Here is a 23,826-nt window from a genome sequence, read left to right as displayed (position 1 = left end):
GGAATGAAGTCCAGAGCTTAGGGCCTAGGCAGCAGAAGGCACGGCCGCCAATGGCGGGGTGATGAAAATCGGGGATGCGCAAGTGGCCAGAATTGGAGGAGCGCAGAGATCTGAGGTTGTACGGCCAGAGGAGATTACAGAGAGGGGGAAGAGGTAAGCAGTTGAATTGATGAGTATTGGATACAGCACAAGCAGTATGAAAGTAATGAAAGTATTCATTAGCATCAGCAATCCAGTTAAGACTAATCGAGAGAAGCTTTAACATGATGTCATGGCTGTCCTATTGGACAGTGTTCTACATAGAAAAGCAAAGCAGTCTCATCTCACAATGCAGGAGGGCTACAGAAAAGTAAAAGGGCTCGGCAGGAATCTGCCAATAAATGAACTCTGTCTAAATGACCTTTCGGTTCTGACCAGAAGTTCGGCAGAACATACGAGATCTAAAAAAGTGTCAAAATAGAAGAGGATTTTACAATGGCATGAATGTTAATGGGATTCCGAACTGTCCACATCAGGAAACTGTCAGTGTGATATGTATGCTGCAAGAAAGTGTGATGGAACATTAGTCAATAAAACTTATGTAGCACAGTTAAATGTGAAAAGTGAAATACATAGAAGTAGGTGACAGTTTGAACTCAAAATGTTTTGACATTGGGCTCGATTTTCTAATGAAACTCTGGGTGCGTCGGAGGTGGGGGGCAGCGAAAATCGGCAAAATCCGGAGCGGGTAAGAAACCCGGCTCCAACCCGCCGGCTTCCGAGCGCGGGATTCTGGAATCCGGATCTGTTCCAGCACCGGATGACGTCTCTCTCTTTCTCTCTCCCCTCCTGCCCCAACCCCCCTCGGCGTTGCAGCTCCTGTCGGCAGCCAGCCTGTCAATCAGGCTGGCTGCCGGGTGCGAAACCCGGAAAGAAGACTAACGAGCATCAAATACCACATGATCGCGTGGGGAAAGGTAAGATTTTATAATGCGGGTTTGCCGCGCGCCCAATGACCACCTCTCCGCAACACCCCCCCTCCCCCCGCTGCCACCCTGCCACCATTTGAAAATCAAGCCCATTATCTCCACATGAATGGGACTTAGCAGGTTTGGCAATCTCTTGAAAGCAATCATTTATGAACATGACAATGTCCAGACACTGACCGTTAGTGCTGTAGGATCCAGTGCGTAAGTCTGGGGCTCTTTTCTCTAGAAAAGAGAAAGCTGAGGGGTGACCTGATAGAGGTCTTCAAAATTATGAAGGGGTTCGATAGGGTAGACGTAGAGAAGATGTTTCCACTTGTGGAGGAGACCAGAACTAGGGGGTCATAAAGATAGTCACTAATAAATCCAATAAAGAATTCAGGAGAAACTTCTTTACCCAGAGAGTGGTGAGAATGTGGAATTTGCTACCACAAGGAGTAGTTGAGTTGAATAGCAGAGATGCCTTTAAGGAGAAGCTAGATAAACACACGAGGGAGAAAGGAACAGAAGGATATGCTGATAGAGATAGATGAAGTTCGGTGGGAGGAGGCTCGTGTGGAGCATAATCATCGGCACAGACAAGTTGGGCCAAATGGCCTGTTTAACCGTATAAATTCTATGTAATCCTTAGAGGGGAAACTACAGTGCAAGATTCATTAGTGATAGGCAGAACAGCAAAGTGCTGCAGTGATGTCCAACTGTTGTAAAAGCCATGTGTGCAACCAATCTTTTGTTCTTTTCTTTATTGTCCCATTTGCACCCCCATCCCTTTTGTCATTTAATCGCTCCTGCCCTCCACCCTAGCACAGACCTTCCCTTGGCTCTGTACTTGTTTATAAACTGCCTGCAGTAAGAATGAGTTTGCCAAACAGATCACACTGCTTATTACTGATTCAAATTCCAAGTGTTTTCTGCATAGAACAAGGAGAGGAGGGCAGCCCAGGAGACATAGCAAACAGCAGCACTGAACACGCATCATGCTCACAGAGAGACTAATTGTAGTTGCACTCCTGCTCCTCCTAGCCCCCACATGGAAAGTCAAGAAAAATAAAGACATTTATCCTTTTTGGCTTTTTCTGGCTCCGAACCCATCTCTCACTAAGTTAGCCTGGCAGGAAAGCCGCACACAGGACGTGGCTTAAAATATCAGTCGAGCCCCGATGATGTCGTCGGAGCTCAATCTGAATATTTAAAGGAGGACCCCGCTGGTTTCCAACACGTGTCCCTCTCGCTTGCTCAGAAGAGCAGGTGAAAATCGTAACAACTACTTGTATTTATATAGCGTCTTTAACGTGGTAAAACATTGCTAGGAGCGATTCTCAAACGAAATTTGACACCGAGCCACATGTGGAGATATTAGGACAGGTGACCAAAAGCTCGATCAAAGAGGTAGGTTTTAAGGAGCGGCTTAAAGGAGGAGAGAGAGGTTGTGAGGCAGAGAGGTTTAGGGAGGGAATTCCATAACTTAGGGCCGAGGCAGCTGAAGGCACGGCCGCCAATGGTGGGGTGATGGAAATCGGCAATGCGCAAGAGGCCAGAATTGGAGGAACGCAGAGATCTCGGAGGGTTGTAGGCGCAGAGGAGGTTACAGAGATTGGGTGGGGGGAGGGGGATTTGAAAACAACGATGCGAACCTGCGGTAAGAGGGTGTGACCTCAACAGGTTAAGTCCCTTGGGTGATTTTAACTGCCTGCCCCTATGATGTCTGAGAGAGGGGACAAGGAACAAAAGTGGAGAATGAGCAGGAAGGAAAGTGGGAACAAACTGGTTAAGGGAAGCAAAAGCACAGTTAAAGGGAAATTTTCTTCTTCGGAGTCCTTTGAAAGGGAGGTGTTTACAGAGGGAATTCCAGAGGGCAGGACATAGTCATGAATCTATCATGTAGAGTAACATGTTTGAGACCAAATAATATCCAGACCAGCGTCAAAACCTGGCTGAGTTTTACTGAGGTAAATAGTTGACTTAAAATAAAATAAAGACAGGTTTATCAAAGAGGGCTGTACTGCTCTGTGTAATCAAACTCCTGTACAGCAGAGGAAATCACAAGGCCACACTTTACAACATTGGAAATAGTTGGAAAGGGCCACTGTCTCTGTGATTTTCCACCATTGTTCACTTGGAATATTATTTTGTCCTCCACATACCAAAGAAGTAAACTATAAAAGTAAAAAATAAATAAACCTGGGCTATTGTTACAAATGTAGACAACCAGGAAATGGACCATTTTGCATCCAGTATCAGCAACACGCAAACCTTTCGAGAATGGGGAACTTCTGCAATTCATGATACGTTCTCGGTAACCTGCTTGCTAATATTGACACATGCCTGTGAACCCCTTGCAAATACCAACATATCTCAGAAATCCCCTGCAAATACCAACATATCCCAGAAATCTCCTGCAAATACCAACATATCCCAGAAATCCCCTGCAAATACCAACGTATCCCAGAAATCCCCTGCAAATACTAACATATCCCAGAAATCCCCTGCAAACATCCAGTGGACCTCCAACAAATATGAGCATGGTCCAGGGGCACCCGACAAGTTCCCAGGGACCCCTTCATTTCCGAAAGGATCAGATAACTAAAAGGAAAACACCACCTTTGTTGCGGGAAATTTTTGTATTCGTAGCATGAATAATGTGCCAATAAGTCAACAAATCGAGAAATCTGATAACCTCAACAATCTGATAACCTGGGATCTCCTCACAGATTAATCCAAAATGGCTGAGTGCAGTTGGACGGCTTTTACTCTGACCGAAATCACATTGCTCACACAACTGAATAGATTTGCTCTCATTGTTGACATGCCTTTCCTTGCTGATTCTTTGAAAAATGCAGTTCGAATTCAGTTCTGCAAATCAATAAATTTGCTGAAAGTAATAGAACAGCCAATGCTAATTGGCGGGGAGGGGGAAGCAATATTTTTATAACTTCTGCATTATGTAAATAGAGTTCAGTGTTTGCCAAGAACTCCCATTTTATTAGAAATTTACATTAAAATGACTATTTAGATTACTATATCTTGCCTCTTTCTTTACCAAATGTTTATTTCAATCTACAGAGAACAATCTATTTGATGTAAAAATGCTGTCTTATAGAAGATGTGACAGCAGTAAACTAATGTCACGCATATTGCTTGGTATGTCATGGTCTCCTGATGTTAACTCAGGCTTGCTCTTTCATTAATCTCCCAATCCAACATCTCGAAGGGATGCTATATCACGCCGCTGGAAGCATGACTTTTCTATATCCAGCCGTACGCTCTTAGTGGACAGAATAATTGAATCTAGTCATGAATAACCTTTCACAGACAATTCTGCCTTCATTTCGTCACCGCACGATGCCGACTGCACTCGCCTAACAGTACAGACCCAGTGCTGACTAACCTGTACCGGCGAGCCAAGCATTTCTTGCAGACGTTCCCATTGCATCAGGAAACATCTGCAGCCATAAGAGTCACAATCACAGCTTTTAACACAGTTGTGGTGCCAACACCATTGCCCTAAAGTCCGCCCCATCATGAAAACGAAAGGGAAGCAGCACATTTATGGATCCACATCAACCAGAAGCATTGAAAGGCCGTCAAATAATTGACGATACAATTTTTGAAACAAATTGTACTGCATTTTCTGCAACACGCTATTTGCGATTGCCCCTCGCAGGATTGTGTAAAACTTTTATTTCACACTTGAGGTTGCTAGATAGGGCATAGAAACCCGAGAAACAGTTAAGAAATAGCTGGCTGCTGTGAGGTGGGGAAACTGTAGGTTTCTGTCAGGATGAGACAAAGAGCCTTCCCAATCCTTCTCCATCATGTGATCTATTAACAAACTGTGCGTTTTCCTCCTGTGTGTCTAAGAGTTCGAAAAGCATTCTATAGAGGCTAATCTAACACCACACTGGGTTGTTGCACTAATGCACTGATGGGAAGACATGAACAGATGAAAAGAAGGACAAGAAAGGATCAGCAATGTTCAACTTATCCAGTAGATAGGACAACCTTGTGCATCACCCTCCTCAACTGCTAGTAATGCAAACACCAGGGGCAGGCCAAAAAAAGAGGGAGAAAAAAAGCACAGTGGCTAATTTCAGGGGAAACATCTGAAAAATTCACCCTCCAAATTCCTTCAATCAAGCTCCAGAAGGCCATGTTTACCCCCTGTCGCATCACTAGGCAAACTAACTAACTCAGTGTTCTCCCCCCTCTGGAACTTGTCAAGTCCCTTCTTAAAGGGCTGTACCATATTCAGAATTAAGCAGGATCCAGAATTACGAGAGTTTCCTCTTTATAGAATCATAGAAGTTACAACATGGAAACAAGCCCTTCGGCCCAACATGTCCATGTCGCCCAGTTTATACACGAGGGAAGAGACAAGGAAGTTAAACTACTCAAGTTTCTAATTCGGAGGAAAAGAAATCATTACTTACACTTTGCTTGTCACTAACGGAGAACTCTACTTGAAGTTCTGATACCACCTGAAAAAAAAGTTAATAAGTGATGATGCGGTAAACCTTAAACAACAGTGTATACCGGTTTGGGGTTTTCACGAAAAAATAAATAGAATTATGGAATACAATCCCCCAAACACCAATAGTATTTCAAGGTGATGGTTAAAACACGTCATTTCAATGGATGAGATAACTTATTGGTCTATAGACAATGGAAAATAAAATAGTCAGATGCAGTAATCCTTTGTGCTGACATTGAAACGATAATCAAAGATGCTGGAAGCATTTGCGACATCATGGACCTTGTATCATGAGGGTGCACTGTACTGATAAAAAAGGAATTGCAGCAAACATAACACAGCACCAAGTATTGAAAATTATTTTTTTTGTACAATAGTCCAATTTTAATGCCCCCAATATTCTGACAAAAATTGCTAAAACTTGTACGTACGTACGTACATATATAACGTCGAATGTTTCGCTTCCCTGATACCATGGTCCATCTTTGTCATTTTATGTTAAACATTTCATTTTTTTGAAGCCATGTTACCTTCCAATGAAGGACAGATATCCCCTTTTGCATAATATTTTTCTCCCAACAGATTTTTGTTCACTTGCTCAAAAGCCACATGCCCCTGTGGTGGAGTGGGCAGGATGGATGGGATCCTCTCTGGTCACAGCGAACACTGAGATGTTTCACCACCTGGTATTCTTCAGATAATCTCGTCATCGTTACAACAAATGCTCTTAAAACAAACATACTGTAGTGTTCTGCCTGGTTAAATTTACCTTTTGTGGAACCTTAGTTCAAGAATTGTGTTTATGTAATTTTGAAACCAATAAAGCAGAGAATCCCAGTAGGCCTGATGGGAAAATAACTGACTCCCAAAGCCCAGGATATTGGGTTTTACACCTGAACTCAACTGATGACATGCTATACCAGCCTGCCCACATTGGGCAAGATGTACCAGCTTTAGGTTTAGACTGTCAGATGGAGAGCTGTATGAAAACAAGAACATCACAGGGGAGGAGTGAAGCGAGATAAAGAGGACAAAGACAAAAATAAAACGGCAAAGACCCAGCGACTTCCATCAATATAAAGTAGCACTGATGTCAGAAGGAAAACTTATGAGGGAGGGAGTTAAAAGGAAGATATAGTAAATAATGAAAGGAAAGTACCACCACAAGCCTAAAACAAAAGCAAAATACTACGAATATTGGAAATCTGAGATAAAAACAGAAAATGCTGGAAAACACTCAGCAGGTCAGGCAGCGCCTGTGGAGAGAGAAACAATTGATGTTTTAGGTTGATGACCTTTCATCAGGACTGGAAGATTAACAATTTTTAAGCAAGTACTGAGCCAGGGGAAAAGGTGGGGGCGGGGTGGAGAACAGAAGGGAGAGGTCTGTGATAGGGTGGGGAACAGGAGTAATTAAATGACAAAAGGGATGATGGTGCAAGGCAAAAGGGGGTGATAACGGGACAACTAAAAAAACAAAAGATGGGTCCAGAGGAGGTATAAATGGTTACAGCAGAATAGCAGAGCGGGAGGGAAGCATGGGAAATCTGGCAAAGAGGAGAAGGCGCCCATTGCCCGGGAATGTGGCGGAGAAAGGCGGGGAGACCCCAGGGGTACAGACCCCACCGTCGGATCCCCACTCCAAGCACCAGCCCACACCTACCCCACTCCCAGTGGCTCTGGCGCAGCCATCTTCCATCACCAGTACCCGCTGTCCGAGAGAAAATGGAGCAGGTGGTCAAGGTCTGAAGTTTTCAAACTCGATTTTAAAGACGGTAGGCTGTGAAGTGCCTCGTAGATAGATGAGGTGCTGTTCCTCGAGCTTGCGTTGATGAACAGGAGTGAGGTTGTCTGTTTGTGGCAAGTCAGCCCCTCTTACCTTCGTAGAAAAGACACTGTAGACTCCCAGGAGCACTTGTGGTTTGATTCCCAAGACAGATCTCCGATATTAATTGTTAGGTACACATTGCACAATTTATAAACTAAATCAGCACCTGCTGTCAAATCAAATGTTTTCAAGCAAATGAGTAGGAGCAGGGTTCTTTTCTCATATATCCAATTTAATTACAAATCTACTTTGACAGATTATGGAATGCTCAGGATTATATAAGGGTATTTGATAAAATGATGCTGCTTTGCCTTTGAACTTAGCTAGTTGTGCTATTTTACAATCCATATTGTGGTACCTTCTGCACATTCATATAAGGGAAATGAAATGTAGTTCAGCAAGTGGCTAAATTGCCATTACTGCACGACAATGTTGTTGGCCATTAACTCGTCTCAGTTCAATCAACCCTATCGCCAAATATGGAAAACTGAAGTAATTTCTGCTGTCCATCATCTTTTAACTCATCTGCATCAGGCTGCACGTTCTTTTTAGAAATAATGAAATATATTCAACAGCAATCCAGGTCACGAGAAATAATAAAAATGAAAGAATGAAATAAGAAGTTATGTATATTTTTTTTGCTTTGAATTCATGAGCTTAGATGGAGAATTATAGAGGTGTAACAAATCTACACACATGAACGTAGCACCATTTCAACTAGAAATCCTTGTCAAGTCTTCCAATGAAACAAGTGACCCGTGTTGAACAAGTGATCCATGGTGAAACGGAGGGCATGTTTTCTGATCAAGTAAAATGTTTACCATGGACAGGTGAGTATGTCATGGAGGTGGTTATGGGACTGGACTGTCAACCCAGTGGTTGCAAGTTTAAATCCCACCATGTCAAGTCAATTCAATAAATCTGGTAAATTGTAGGTTGCTACAAAAAAAACTATGAAAGCTGCTAGATTGTTGTAAAAACCCAACTGATTTGACTGACGTCCTACCATTCCTACCTGGCCCGACCGAAACATTCAGTCCAATCCAATCATACTGTGAATGAAGTGTTGAACAGAGATTTCCCATTTAAAACTAGCCCTCGAGAACATTTAATCCTTCATTTTATAATATTTTATAACTTTCCTGTAGAAACCTATTAAATTTTGCCAAAAATTAAATGCTTGAAACTATAGTGAACAGGCTGTGCGGCTGCAAGCATGCAGTGCACTCTTGCATCTTTGAAATGCATATCATACCCGTTCACCCATCACCCGTCCTTGGTGACCTACATTGGCTCCCGGTCCGGCAGAGCCTCGATTTTAAAATTCTCATCCTTGTTTTCAAATCTCTCGATAAGCAAGCTTTTGGTCACCTGCCCTAATATCTCCTTATATGGCTCAGCATCAACCTTTGTTTGATAACGCTCCCGGGAAGCTCCCTGGGACGTTTTGATATGTTAAAGGCGCTATATAAATGAAAGCTGTTGTTGTTTATTATTGCTCCCCCAGAAATCCGAGAATTGGGCTGCATCGATTTCCCCAATCCTCCCATCTGCTTCCTCATTTTCAGCCTATCCGTAACCCTTCCATATGTTTCCCCCAATACAGGCAACCGGGCAGGGGTCAACAATGCAAATTTTGCAAGCAGCAGTATCCAAGTATTAGAGATGTGCATTGGTGGATAGAGGAGGGGACAGGAGGTGAAGAAGAATGATGGATAAAAATCTTTCCACGGGGCCCGTAAGTTTAAACAGACCATAATATAACAGCATCTCCAGGACATTTAACGAACAAGTATTTATTTACAACACGGAAAAGTTAGGCAATGCAAGCGGATGATTTATTTTTAAAAACCATTTTAAGAGTCAAGCTTACGTAGACATAACTGGCCAATAAGAACTCCACGCAAAAAGAATGATGAAAGCCACATTACTCCACTATAAAATAAGACTGAATAACGACAAGACACTTGTGAGAGGGTGTTACTGGCAATTAGTCGACATTTGTTTTTCTATTGAATTGATGACTATTACTCACTGCAAATCACTACGATCAAATTGGTAGTAATTTATTCCCAAGGGCCAAATATTGCTTAATTAACAGATTCTTAGTTAAGATAAATCACTGTATCCTACAACGCAGCCTACATTAAGATGCAAGGTCTCGCGTTATACTGTGCTTCCAGGCTTGCCAACAGCAATTAAATTACCTCTCGATCCAAAGGCTGACGAAGCCACACAACTCCTGTCTCACTTTCCACTGCAAAGTATTTGCTGGCTTCTTCTCCGACTACTCCAAACACAAGTGTATCGTTGTCTGGATCTCTGGCCCACAGTTTAGTAATGGAGGAACCTACAGGTAATCAAAAGAAAATAAGAAGTCACCAATTCCGTAACATTTAAACATGTGAGAAGAGAATCGCCCTGTTGAATAAATGCAAGGTTACTTGTAGCTGTGTTCAAGCAGACCATACAAACATATTCTCAAACTTAAATTGGAGAAATAAAGAATTCATATGTCAACAAACAGAACTTGCTTAGAAGTGAATATTTTCAGTTTATTTCGAAACAGCCAGCCTGACAATTGTAACTCACTGATTCACATAACAGCCCTATGCATTATTGTGCTCTAATTTGCTTTTGGGTCTTGCTGTTTAGATCTGATCAGAAGAATGAAGATTGTGTGAATACGTCTCTTCATTTAATTCATGAGGTTTTCTTGCAAAACAGGTGTACTGTAACTTGGACTTCATCACATTACCTAGGCTGACACTCCAGTGCAACACCGAGGGAGTGCTCTCTAGTCAGAGGTGCCGTCTTTCTGATGGAACGTTAAACTGAGGCCCCACCCACCTGCTCAGGTAGTTCAGATAGGCGTAAAAGATCCAATGGCACTATTCAAAGGAGAGCAAGGAGATCCCCCCAATGCCCGAGCCGACATTTCCGCTTCCACTATCAATTGACGATTCATCCCATTGCTGTTTGTGGCTGTTATATTTGCCTACATAAGAACAGTCCCACATTTTAATTCAATTCACTGTACGTGAAGCAATGTGATATGTTTCCAAGAGACATAAGAACATAGGAACAGGAGTAGGCCATTCAGCCCCTCGTGCCTGCTCCGCCATTTGATAAGATCATGGCTGATCTGTGATCTAACTCCATATACCTGCCTTTGGCCCATATCCCTTAATATCTTTGGTTGCCAAAAAGCTATCTATCTCACATTTAAATTTAGCAATTGAGCTAGAGGAAGAGAGTTCCAAACTTCTACAACCCTTTGTGTGTAGAAATGTTTTCTAATCTCGCTCCTGAAAGGTCTGGCTCTAACTTTTAGACTGTGCCCCCTGCTCCTAGAATCCCCAACCAGCGGAAATAGTTTCTCTCCATCCACCCTATCTGTTCCCTTTAATATCTTATAAACTTCGATCAGATCACCCCTTAACCTTCGAAACTCTAGAGAATACAACCCCAATTTGTGTAATCTCTCCTCGTAACTTAACCCTCGAAGTCCGGGTATCATTCTAGTAAACCTACGCTGCACTCCCTCCAAGGCCAATATGTCCTTCCGAAGGTGCGGTGCCCAGAACTGCTCACAGTACTCCAGGTGCGGTCTAACCAGGGTTTTGTATAGCTGCAGCATAACTTCTGCCCCCTTGTACTCTAGTCCTCTAGATATAAAGGCCAGCATTCCATTAGCCGCCTTGATTATTTTATGCACCTGTTCATACATCCAAGTTTTTCTATTTCTCTCTTTTTTGTCTTTAACTGTGTTTTACAGACAGAAGAAAACCATTTAAAACTTTTGGCCTTGGAATTATACAGTGCGAAAATTAACATCGATATGCCAATCCTTTGCCCACTATCTCGACAAAGGTATAAACTAGTGCAGCAATTATTAAGTTTAGTCAGTAAACTGGAAAAGCCTTTCGAGCTTAGAATTTTGCTGTTCATTGCTCAGCCATTTTAGATAACTACTTATACCTGCCAATCATACAAACACTTCCAGGTCCCATTGAAGGTATCTCAGAAGCTTCACTGTATGACAAACTTTACTTTGCAATAATTGCATAATATTATACTGTTAAAAAGAAAATAACAATCAACACACTGGATTGCAATCAGCATAAAGTGAGGACAAAGCCACAAAATGTTCAGAAGATACTTAATGGATTATGCAGTTAATTGCACAGCTTCAGTGAGATGCAAGACAAATGTGGCTTATTGCCTATTACACCCTGGATTTCAATTAGTTTTGCTCCAGCATGCTTTTATTTAAATCAGTACTCAGATACCGGATTAACTGGCTTCAAACTTTGATTGAGATATATTTAAATAAGCCTTAAAAGATGTAGTTTTCTATATTGACAAATCATTTTCTTCTCTCGTTAAGCCATCAACGAAAATCTTTTTAAAAATTATTTGTTCATGGGATGTGGGCGTCGCTGGCGAGGCCGGCATTCATTGCCCATCCCTAATTGCCCTTGAGAAGGTGGTGGTGAGCCGCCTACTTGAACCGCTGCAGTCCGTGTGGTGAAGATTCTCCCTCAGTGCTGTTTGGCAGGGAGTTCCAGGATTTTGACTCAGCAACGATAAAGGAACGGCGATATATTTCCAAGTCGGGATGGTGTGTGACTTGGGAGGGGAATGTGCAGGTGGTGTTGTTCCCATGTGCCTGCTGCCCTTGTCCTTCTAGGTAATAGAGGTCGCGGGTTTGGGAGGTGCTGTTGAAGAAGCCTTGGTGAGTTGCTGCAGTGCATCCTGTAGGTGGGACACACTGTAGCCACGGTGCGCCGGTGGTGAAGGGAGTGAATGTTTAGGGTGGTGGATGGGGTGCCAATCAAACGGGCTGCTTTGTCCTGGATGGTGCCGAACTTCTTGAGTGTGATTCCCATTGACTTCAATTTTACTAGGGCTCCTTGGTGCCACACTCGGTCAAATGCTGCCTTCATGCCAAGGGCAGTCACTCTCACCTCACCTCTGGAATTCAGCTCTTTTGTCTTTTGGACCAAGGTTGTAATGAGGTCTGGAGCCGAGTGGTCATGGCGGAACTCAAACTAAGCATCAGTGAGCAGGTTATTGGTGAGTAAGTGCCGCTTGATAACACTGTCGATGACACTTTCCATCACTTTGCTGATGATTGAGAGTAGACTGATGGGGCGGTAATTGGCCGGATTGGATTTTGTAATACTAATCTTGATTAATATTAAAATGCCAGTTAGTGTTAGTTTTGATGAAATTCATTTATTGTACTCTCTGTCCAGAGTATTGGAATTTGTTATTCATTTTGTCTGACAATCTTTACAAAAATTCTGCTTACACCCTCTTGTGCCACTGATTACCGAAGTTTACCGATCTCCATCCTAAGGGCAGATTGGTAATCTGCGCCTAGGAATCCTCAACTGAAATTAACTTTTCCTTTCAATAGACAGGCCAACACTCCATTGGGGGGAGCACAAGGACATGGTTCCTTTAAGGACCTGATTTAATTTAGCTCTAAGTATCATGCAAATTCTACTCCTCCCCATTCCCACCCTGCACAGCTGCCACATCTATGGCCTTATCCTTCTTGGTTTTTTTTGGGGGTCGAGGCTGAAACATTTCTAAAAGTGTGCATTAAAACATCTATTATGCTGAAATGTAGGCTGTATCTCCTTTCCTGTTCCTTCTAAACTCCAAGTGCAATATCATACATGCACTTCACTTTTACGTCCACGTGAGAGGGCAGATGGGGACTCAGTTTAATGTCTCATCCGAAAGACAGCACTTCCGACAGTGCAGTGCTCCTTCAGTACTGCACAGAATATGTTCTTTTCGGAACAAACACATAAAAATTAGTGCATGCAACACTTTGATATATGCACAGACAAGTGGTGTGAAACTAAAGTTTTTTCTTATTATAGATGCACATAGAATCATAGAAGTTTACAACATGGAAACAGGCCCTTCGGCCCAACATGTCCATGTCGCCCAGTTTATACCACTAAGCTAGTCCCAATTGCCTGCACTTGGCCCATATCCCTCTATACCCATCTTACCCATGTAACTGTCCAAATGCTTTTTAAAAGACAAAATTGTACCCGCCTCTACTACTGCCTCTGGCAGCTCGTTCCAGACACTCACCACCCTTTGAGTGAAAAAATTGCCCCTCTGGACCCTTTTGTATCTCTCCCCTCTCACCTTAAATCTATACCCCCTCGTTATAGACTCCCCTACCTTTGGGAAAAGATATTAACAGTCTACAGGGACAGCCTCCCTATTCTTTCTTTCAGTTTGACAGCGATTTGCTGAAACTCAGGTTAACATTACACACCACAATCAGATACTTTGAGTTGCATTGAAGTCCAAGGATGACTTACAAGTTCACAATATTATTTAGCCATTGGTAACATCTTCACCTGCCATATCTGCAGTAAGAGGATGTTTCAATCTGCAAGATCTACATTTAACTGATCCATATTACATCAAAACTGCAATCCAAGAAAATGCAGGGTTGGGGATATTTCTTCAACTACACAGTGAATAATTCCCCACCCTCTTCTCTTCCAGCTCCAGGTTACTCTTCTCTCCCCACGTCCTCCGCACCACCACTGGCAGATGCACATTCACCCACTGTGCCTCACGACCTCCCTTCCTGGATCCTTCCACCTTGTTACCCTCCTTTCAAGGACTTTCTTAACACCCTTCTCTACAACTTACCTCCCACCCCCAACCTTTCCGCCCAGCTCAGCATCCACCATTTTTCCTCCTTAATGTGAAGTGCTTTGAGGCATTTCTCTGTAAATGAGGGACACTATAGAGATGTAGATTGTTGTTGTTCTACCTCACACACACACACACACACACACACACACACGACTAGACTGCAGTCTCCTGTCCTCCCACCTCAGAATCACAATCGCATGCCATGATTTCAGGCATTTCTCCTCCCTTCTCTCACTGGGGAGCAAGGGATAACTCGAACCCTTGGAAGATGGGGCTACAAGAGCAGCCATAACCATCGTGAAGGAACTCTATGAAAACAAGTTTTAACAATGGGCCTAGCACACAGAATCTGGCAATATCAGGCATGTTACACTTACTCTTTTGAGGGAATGTCTCCTGTTCAAGACTTGCCCAGTGTTGACATCTCTGTTTAAATACTGCTCCTCCAGATCAGTTAGCACAGGCCAGTTAACTTATCTCTGGATCACTGCATTTAGCTGAATGACAGCTGCAGCAATTGTATTTTTTTTTGCCTTGAGGTGAGATTTAAAGGATGTTGGCCGCAGCAGCAGTTATAAATAAGAGAGCTTCTGACAGTATTACTTCCGTCAGTAGTGTCATATTTAGTTGTTGTTTGCTTGTCTTTTAAGCCCTGCTTACTGCTAAGCAATACAAATATACATTTATACGTATATATATATATATTACAAATCTTGCTTAGGGCTCACTCCTCCTGTTCACGAAATGTTATAGCACAGGAGGCAGCCATTCAGCCCATCATTCCTGTGCTGGATTTTTGATCACATTTTTCTGTCAACATTTACCATTATAAATTACTGTTGCAACATTTGCTGCTCAATGTTAGGCCAACTGTCACAATGTAGATAAATCCTCTTTCTACTAGATGTATCTGTGAAGTGAGGTTCGCACTCCCAACTCCATCACCATCTTGTATACGAGAAAAACTGAAATTCCATGAACTGACCATAGACAGCCCCACACGCAATGTACTATAATATATAACATACTATATATTATGAAGTCAATAATCTCAAAACACTAGCAAGGTTCACAAAGCCAGTTTGGACATCTTGGCACTGAATCAGAGAAAATGCTTCCATAATGTTAACAGAGAACCAGAAGAGATGACTTTTTGAATGCAGTTGTAAAGATGCCCTGACAAGAATTTCTGCTCGTCTAATAAACCCCTGCAGTGATGTCGATGTGGATGGACAAAGCCTCAGGCTCTGCTGACTTGATATTCTTACTTGAAAACCCAGACGATATAAATCATAGAAATACTCATAAAAACCTAACCACTCAAGATCCTATTAGAGCTCATCAAAATCTTTCAACAGACAATGAGATGGTCGCAGGAACATACATACTACTTTAAAGAGCATATAGCCATCTTAACCTCCTTCCCATAAGTAACTAAGAACTGAAGTAGCTCAGAAGACAGATACAGACAAAGATTGTCAGCCCATCCATCCACAACTCTGTCTCCTCTGGTTACCGACCCCCCTGCCAGTGGAAACAGTTTCTCCCTATCTACTCTATCAAATCCCCTCATAATTGAAACCCTTCTATTAAATCACCCCTTAACCTTCTCTGCTCTAAGGAGAACAATCCCAGCTTCTCTAATCTGGGCACTAATTGTAATGCAAATTCTTGGGACCTGGGTGTAAAACTGCACCGGGTAAACACGTTTTTGACCATAACAAACAAAATAAAGGGTAACAAGTACCTGTGCACCCTGAAAATCTTTTAAAGAGGTCATCCACACAACCAGGATCGAAATTAGACAAATCAAAATGTCACAGTAAGTTAACTTCTTCCTTCCGTCAGCTCCAATGCCAACTCGTTTGTACATGGACCAGGGATGGTCACAGAGAAGCAAAAGATGAAGGACAGCAAAAGGAGAAAAAAATACACGGAGTGAAAGTTTGTTTGCGGTGTTGAATTTTCAGATATTTATCTGTGTCTAATCAGATCAGTTAGAAGCCCTTCAACTCTCCTCGAAGCCTGCCACAGCAGGAGATTCTACAGCAATGCTACCTGGAGATCCTGTACGGCATCAGCGTCCCAATCGCCTCGTTAATTCAAAGCAACAAGGATAAATATGAAATTCATTTAATTACATTGGAGATACATCATATATAAACTCCAGCAGAGATCTCCATAGGCACACTGCTCAGTCATTGAAAGCTGAAGATGGGGAAGGAGGTTTCTACGGAAGAGACATCTCCACTCATCTGTGAGCAGGAAGGTCCTGTTGCCAGTAGGAAAGTTACAGATTTTTCTCCCCAAACAGTTCTACACAATTTGGTCAAGGTTCTGTTTGCAAATTTGTTTTTAAGTCAGGTGTGAATGAATTTCATGCTTTGTTACACATCATACTGAATTTGTAGAGTTAAATAAGTTGCAAAAAAAAAATCTGACTTTTAAAAGATTGTGAAGAAAACAATGCAAAATAAAACCATTAGTACTACTCAATCTTTTTTGGGAGGTAGATAGAAGGAGGTTTGGTGTTCCTCAGGTAAGGGATCAACAGGTCGTCAATGAATGTCTCATAGAATAATCACGTCCAGATGGAGCAGACTTGATAGGCCAAACATTCGTTTCCTAAGATTACGGTTTGAATGAAGGTCCCCGAGCCCATCATCTCATCCCTGCAGAATATTAACCCCACCATTTCTCCATTCCAGCATCCAGCTGTTTGTTAAATTCAACTCAATGGGGAAGATGTTGCTTTTGCATTGCGTATAACAAAACTGTAAGTCTGTTTATGAAAACACGTTTATGATTTCGCAACGCATAATGCATAGACGCATTATTTTTAAAAGCCTCTCATTTTGGCAATTTTGTTGTTTCTTACATATTTAGAGAGGGAGTCTATCAGTACCACGTTTAAAAATAAAAATGTTAGAGAACTGCTTCAACAAAGCATCCTTATGGGTTTTTCCAGTAGTTTTTAGATGATTTTCGAAACAGTTATTTAGATGGTGAGGGCCAATAATGTGTTATGGGAGAAGCTAGTCTGACAGGTTACTGTATCTGATGGAGAGAGGGAGCATAACATTACACAGCTTAAAGGGGACAACTGCTAAACCATCCTGAGTTACGAACGTGAGAGACAGACTTGCATTTATATAGCACCTTACCACATCTCAGAAACTTTTCAAAGCATTTTGCAGATGAAGAATTACTCTGCAGTGAAATGAATTATGTCTGAAAATGTAGCAGCCATTGTGGGCACAGCAAGATCCCACAAACAGCAATAAAATGAATGAGTAGTTAAACTGTTCCTGGTAGTGTTTGCGAAGAGAAGAACATTGGCAAGGGCTCCAGGAGAACTCCCTGCTCTTCTTTGCTGCCATGGGATTTTTGACATGCCCGTCAACGGGCAAACAAAACCTCGCTTTACTGACTCATTGGACGGGTGACACCTCCAATGCAGCACTCAGCTTAACTGGCAACTTCAAAATAAACTCGCCAGATTCACCAAGGCTAGACCCATGCTTTGGGAGCCAAGCAGTCCATGAAACCTAGAACAAAAGCATGATTGATTCTGAGCTCCAACTTATGGTGTGGGGTTCAAATCGACAACCATCTAAACCAGAGGCAAGAGTAGTACTGATTAAATCAAATGGATAGTGACTGAACCTAACAATAGGAAATCAGCCCCTAATCATCTCGTGATCATTCATCATTCATTTTATACAAAGAATATTAATCATAATTCTTTAAAGAAATATATAGTATTTTTGAGAGTTCCTGTAATATGTAGAGCAACTTGAACTCTGAGTGAAGTAGTCTTTAGCACTTGGGTCTGACAACTGACAGGGGCAATGGGTGTCAGAAAGGACAAATCCAGACATCTGTGCAATTGCACATCTTGCACAATTGAGTGGCCCAAACATAAAATGTGACTATATGCTGATGACATATTACCATATGAGGCCAGCCCTCATACACTTACACTTAGTGCCCTTTAACAAAGCAAAGTTTTCCAATATGCCTCACACTTGGTGGTGGGGGGAAGCGAGGGGGGGGGGAAAAGAGGTCAGTCAGTATCTCATTACCCAGCACTTTCTGAGCCATGAAAGACTTTGACCAGTTCTCAGGCAACCAGCTTACCGTGTCTCCCTGCGCACATGAGGGAATCGTACCAGTCTGTATGGCCAGAGATGGTCTTCAAATACTTGAGTTTAACATTAAACTCCACATTTTCAAGTCCACACAATTATTTCCCAATCACAGCAAGCTTGAACACCGACCTAAATATGTGGGTATATCACTCTTGGAGAGGACAAAGCACAATAAGTGTGAATGTGCTACCCAACGCCTTTACCCGTTCTAAATGTTACCTGCCAGGGTCTCAGTCCAACAGCTCTGTGGCCCCGACAGGTGTATAACAGCCAATAATAGACTTCAGAAGCTCCCCAAGCACTAAGCAGAATTCAGCTTCCCAAACCTTTGCTGCTGGTGGAATGCAGACTCATCACAGAACCCATGGTCGAAACACCCCAACCCTCTAATCTAATCTCTGCACATCCCCCTGCAAGAGAGCAGAAGTGTAGAATCCTCCCTCTGATCACGCTAACTTTATCGATCTGCAGCAAGTTGAAGGACCCACTGGGTCGGTCACCTCTCTGCCCAGACTGAAGATGATACAAGATTGAAGATGGAAAGGCATTACCATCTGTTCCCAGCTAGACAAGATAAATGACCCAACACAGAAACATTGCCAGGAAATGTAGACAAGCACCTGTGTCACACTATCCCTCCTGTGGGCACTCTGACCTGAAATATATTTTTAAAACTTTTTTTTTATTCCTGCGGCAGTTGGACCTGTCGCTGCACTACTGGACTGTGAAAATTCCTGCCTCACTGGAGTATCGCTCCAGCTCCGAGAGAGATAAGTACAGACAGGTAGCTCCAGCTCTTATTTATTTGAGCACTGAACAGTGCTTTAAACAGTAGCGCTGCCAGCAGGATATATATAAATCTTTAAAACTATGGTACGAATAATCACATAACATTCTAATGCATTTTCCCAATAATGTGTACAATTGAATGAGCATATCATAGTATGATACAGCACAGGAGGAGGCCGTTCAGCCCATCGCATCTGTGCCGGCTCTTTGGTATTGCTATCCAATTAGTTCCACTCCCCCCTGCTCTTTCCCCTTAGCCCTGTAATTTTTTTCTCAGACATTTATCCAATTCCCTTTTAAAAAGTTACTACTGAATCTGCTTCCATCACTCTTTCAGGGAGTGCATTCCAGGTCATTACAACTCGCTGTGTAAAAAAAATGTTTCCTCATGCTGCCTCTGGTTCTTTTGCCAATCACTTTAAATCTGTGTCCTCTGATTACCGATCCTTCTGCCGCTGGAAACAGTTTCTCCTTATTTACTCTATCAAATTAGCTTCTTCTTAAAAACATTTTCCAATGTAAAAAAGTTTATAGGTTGACGTTAATTGTTGAATGTTTGACTCTGTTCCTATGTACGTGTTTATAACAATCAGCTCAGATTTACATTAGTGACTGTAATTTCTGCAAATTTCTTTCAGTATTTAAATAATTTAAAAAGTCAATGCTCCATTGGGGCAGTGCCAAATAGATGCCTTTGAACTTGGAATCTGGCACAGCACCAACGCGTTATCGTTCACTAAGCTCTGCAGCAGCTTCTACCTCCTGCTGTAACAGCAACAGAAATACTACTTTGCATTGCACTGATTTAAATTTACTGCTCCTCAAATATACAGGAGAGAAAGGTGGGAGATTGCCTCATTCCACCCACGTCCTCACATGCAGAATAGGGTGCATTATTCCTGCATAATTACACATAGTATTTATAGGCCCACACAAGCCCCCTCCCACCTTACTTCATCTAACCCTATCGACATATCTTTCTATTCCTTTCTCCCTCATGTACTTATCTAGCTTTCCCTTAAACGAATCTGTGCTATTCGCCTCAACCACTCCATGTGGTAGTGAGTTCCACATTCTAACCACTCTGAGTAAAGCTTCTTCATGAATTAGTTAACAACATCAACACAAGGGCATGGGACTCAGTCAGCGTATACAACAACTTGCATTTATATATCACCTTTAAATGTAGTAAAAACGTCCGAAGGTGCTTCACAGGAGCGTCACAGTCATATGGGGGAGCTCAAAAACTAAATACAGCCCTGCTTAAAATTATACAAAGGGGCTTCAGTTTAGGATTAGTACGAAAAAAAAATAGGGAGTATTTCATGCCAAGGGTTATTAAAATATGGAATGCATTACCACAAGTATCTATTGAAGCTCAGTGAATCATAGCATTTATGAGGGAATTAGACAAATACTTGAGGAAAAATTTCGAGGATCAGGAACGGGTATTAGAGTAGATAGTTCCAGTGTGAAGCTAGCTCAGGCACAATAGCCCAAATCGCCTTCTCCTACGCCTCCACTTCTATGATTCTATACTCATCTGCCCACTGAATCTTGCTTTGATGTGTGACACAGATGTTACATGCATTTTCCCCTTGTCTACCAAATTCTATTTCACATCATACAAGTTTTGCTATATTCGATTTTAATGTTGCCCAACTTATGACTGGATTGATCTGTTTCTCTATTTATTTAGTTGCTTTCTTCGGCATTCAGAGCTGGGCAGAGCACAAGAATTGATCCTGGTGGTCTGAAAAGCAGCCAAGTTTCTAATCCCAGGTTTCAAAATGTAGAATTCCAGTAAATGAGGCTTTACAAACCTTGTGTTGTACACCATAGGGTAGTGATTCTGATCTTTGACATGGATGGGTTCCTTTTGTAAAACAGTCCTTCTGAGTTAATGTATCAAGTCTTTTAAACAAAAAACTATTTAAAAATTCAACCAAGACTGAGAAAACAATTCTTCAGCAAGCACAGAGGTTTTGGGAGAACGGGACTTGGTGCGAGTTAGGATACGGGCCGCAGAGTTTTGGATGAGCTCAAGTTTACGGAGGGTGCAAGGTGGGAAGCCGGCCAGGAGAGCATTGGAATAGTCATGGGAATTTTAGACATGGAATTTAATAACTTTATCATGGCCTCTTGATAAAAAAGGAGACCTCTTAAGATTAAGATTGGGAAGAAACATTTATTTTATTTAGATGGTCTATGGGCTAACATCAGATGCATGAATTAAGGCCAGAGTTTTGGATGAGCTGAAGTTTACCGAGGGTGGAAGGCAGGAGGCTGGCCAGGAGTACATTAGAATAGTTAAGTCTGGAGGTAACAAAATCACGGGTGAGGTTTGCAGTCACAGATAGGCTGAGGCAGGCGTGGAGACGGGTAATATTACGGAGGTGCAAGTACAGCCTTGAAGTCACGGGGAGCTGGGGGTTCATCAATGACAGGGGCAATGGGTGTGCAGGACTTGTGCAAGATCTCACATAATTACTAGAGCTCTTCAATCGCCTCTAACACAAGAAAAAAAGATGAACATACCCAAAGTTTTATATCTGAACAGTGTCTGTTTTATAATTAATCTAATGAAGCAGTCTAGGTGAGCAATACATCAGAGTGACACCAATCCCCACATCCTTCATCAAGGTGTCAGCTGTAGCTCATGGGTATCACTCTTGCCTCTAAGTCAGAAGGTTGAGGGTACATGTCCCACTCCAGAGACTTGAGCACATAATCAAGGCTGGCACTTTAGTGTTGTACCGAGGGAGTGCTGCACTGTTGGAGGTGCTATCATTCGGATGAGATGTTAAATCGAGGCCCCTCTCAGGTGGACATAAAAGATCCCATGGCTTTATTTTGAAGAAGAGCAGGGGAGTTCACCCCGGTGTCCTGGCCAATATTTATCCCTCAAGCAACATCATTAAAACAGATCAGATCATCACATTGCTGTTTGTGGGAGCTTGCTGTGCGCAAATTGGCTGCCACGTTTCCGACATTAAAACAGTGACTACGCTTCAAAAGTACTTCATTGGCTGCACGTTGCCTTGGGGCTTCCTGGGGCTATGAAAGGCGCTATATATAAGCCTTTCCACCATCTACAAGGCACAAGTCAGGAGTGTGATGGAATACTCTACACTTGCTTGGATGAGTGCAGCTCCAACAACACTCAAGAAGCTCGACACCATCCAGGACAAAGCAGCCCGCTTGATTGGCACCCCATCCACCACCCTAAACATTCACTCCCTTCACCACCGGCGCACAGTGGCTGCAGTGTGTACCAGCCACAGGATGCACTGCAGCAACTCGCCAAGGCTTCTTCGACAGCACCTCCCAAACCCGCGACCTCCACCACCTAGAAGGACAAGAGCAGCAGGCACATGGGAACAACACCACCTGCACGTTCCCCTCCAAGTCACACACCATCCCGACTTGGAAATATATCGCCGTTCCTTCGTCGTCGCTGGGTCAAAATCCTGGAACTCCCTTCCTAACAGCACTGTGGGAGAACAGTCACCACACGGACTGCAGAGGTTCAAGAAGGCGGCTCACCACCACCTTCTCAAGGGCAATTAGGGATGGGCAATAAATGCTGGCCTCGCCAGCAACGCCCACATCCCATGAACGAATAAAAAAAATATAAATGCAACTCTTTTTTTACCAAATTTTATTCGATGAAGATGACATACGGTAGATTAATCGTTTCAGCAGCATTACCTGTGGTGTCCTTTGGGTCTTTTTCACTCAATGTTCCTTTCCAATATTTATGAACTTATTATTCTCTTTCTATCGGAAGTATGAAACTTGAAATAGTGTAAACTGTTAAAAATGATGTCACTGTGGGCGAGATATTACTTTAAAAGTGCATTTTGTTAAATTATACTTATATTATTTCTCATTATTTGACAGCACTACTCGATCAAGCAACCACCGGTGCTGCTCTCTAACCCATACGCCAGATGCTGCTGCCTCTGACCCACTAGTTTGATGCCCCATCTGCGTCCTGATGAAGGCAGTTACCAGCTGGTATGACGACCAGCTGATGGGCATCAGGCAGTCACTGGAACTTTAAATGTACTTCAAACAGACAGCTTCCACAGCTCCCAGTATCTAAGAACAGTCCATCTTCATTATATTGGGTATTTGGGCCAGGTCAGCTGATCTCTGATAAGCAATATCTTGCCATAGCAGATTTAATGCTGAGGGCTTCCGTCTTCTGGTAAAATAATAGGAAATAATGTTTTACATGGAATAACTTAGCTGTAAGGAGTTTTCTGTTATAAGTAATTTTGTAATAAGTGATTTGTACAGTCTTATTAATTCCTCTTGCCATCCACATCCCAAAGAGCAATCCCAGCAGTGCAATAGCAAACAAAAACTGACGACAGATCCAAGGGCACTGGTTTGCAGTTTTCATATAAAGATGAACAGAATCGAGGAATGATAACACCATTAAAATTCCATTAATAAAAACAGAATCTGACATATTCAGTCATCAAAAATGAGTGGACACAGTGCAGCAGATACTTAACTTTGGTTCCATTGAATTTTTCCTATGCAAGAGGTAAATGAAGAGCTTTGGCAATCTTGTGCAAGTCCTCCACACCCATTGGGCTCCTGTCTTTGTCAAGCTCCCTTCATACCTGATTTCCCCAAAATACCAGTAAAACAGTCACCCTACAGGTGAGCAGTCGCAGGTGAATGACATTATTCCAGTTCTGATCTGAACAAGCCAGAATTGTCCACTTTGCACTGTTGGACAAGCCTTCTGAAACTGAGACACTCAACCATCAGAAAAATCTGTAATAGACGATTAAAGCAGCACTGATTTAGTGCCCAGGAAAGGCAAACAGTGGAACACCGAACAACACATTCGATGCACTGCTCTTTGATGCTGCGATGTGATTTGCATCATTGCCTCAGAGG

At 42.5% G+C, this 23,826-nt stretch overlaps 1 protein-coding gene across 1 annotated transcript in view; it reads right to left on the bottom strand.

Annotated features, from left to right (window-relative positions):
• LOC137303914 (cadherin-23-like) overlaps nt 1–18,483 on the bottom strand; it is a 109,393-nt gene extending 90,910 nt beyond the window's left edge. Inside the window, exons 1-3 of the mRNA XM_067972326.1 lie at nt 18,444–18,483; nt 9,472–9,614; nt 5,396–5,443 (exon numbers count right to left, since the gene is read on the bottom strand). Coding sequence (XP_067828427.1) covers nt 5,396–5,443; nt 9,472–9,614; nt 18,444–18,483 — 231 coding nt within the window. The remainder of the gene's footprint in view (nt 1–5,395; nt 5,444–9,471; nt 9,615–18,443) is intronic.
• Between the last annotated feature and the right edge of the window lie 5,343 nt (nt 18,484–23,826).

Source organism: Heptranchias perlo, chromosome 36 (assembly GCF_035084215.1).
Source record: "Heptranchias perlo isolate sHepPer1 chromosome 36, sHepPer1.hap1, whole genome shotgun sequence".
In the NCBI taxonomy this organism is placed as follows: domain Eukaryota; kingdom Metazoa; phylum Chordata; class Chondrichthyes; order Hexanchiformes; family Hexanchidae; genus Heptranchias; species Heptranchias perlo.
Note: the sequence above shows the minus strand (reverse complement) of the source record. Positions and strands in the feature narration are given on the sequence as shown.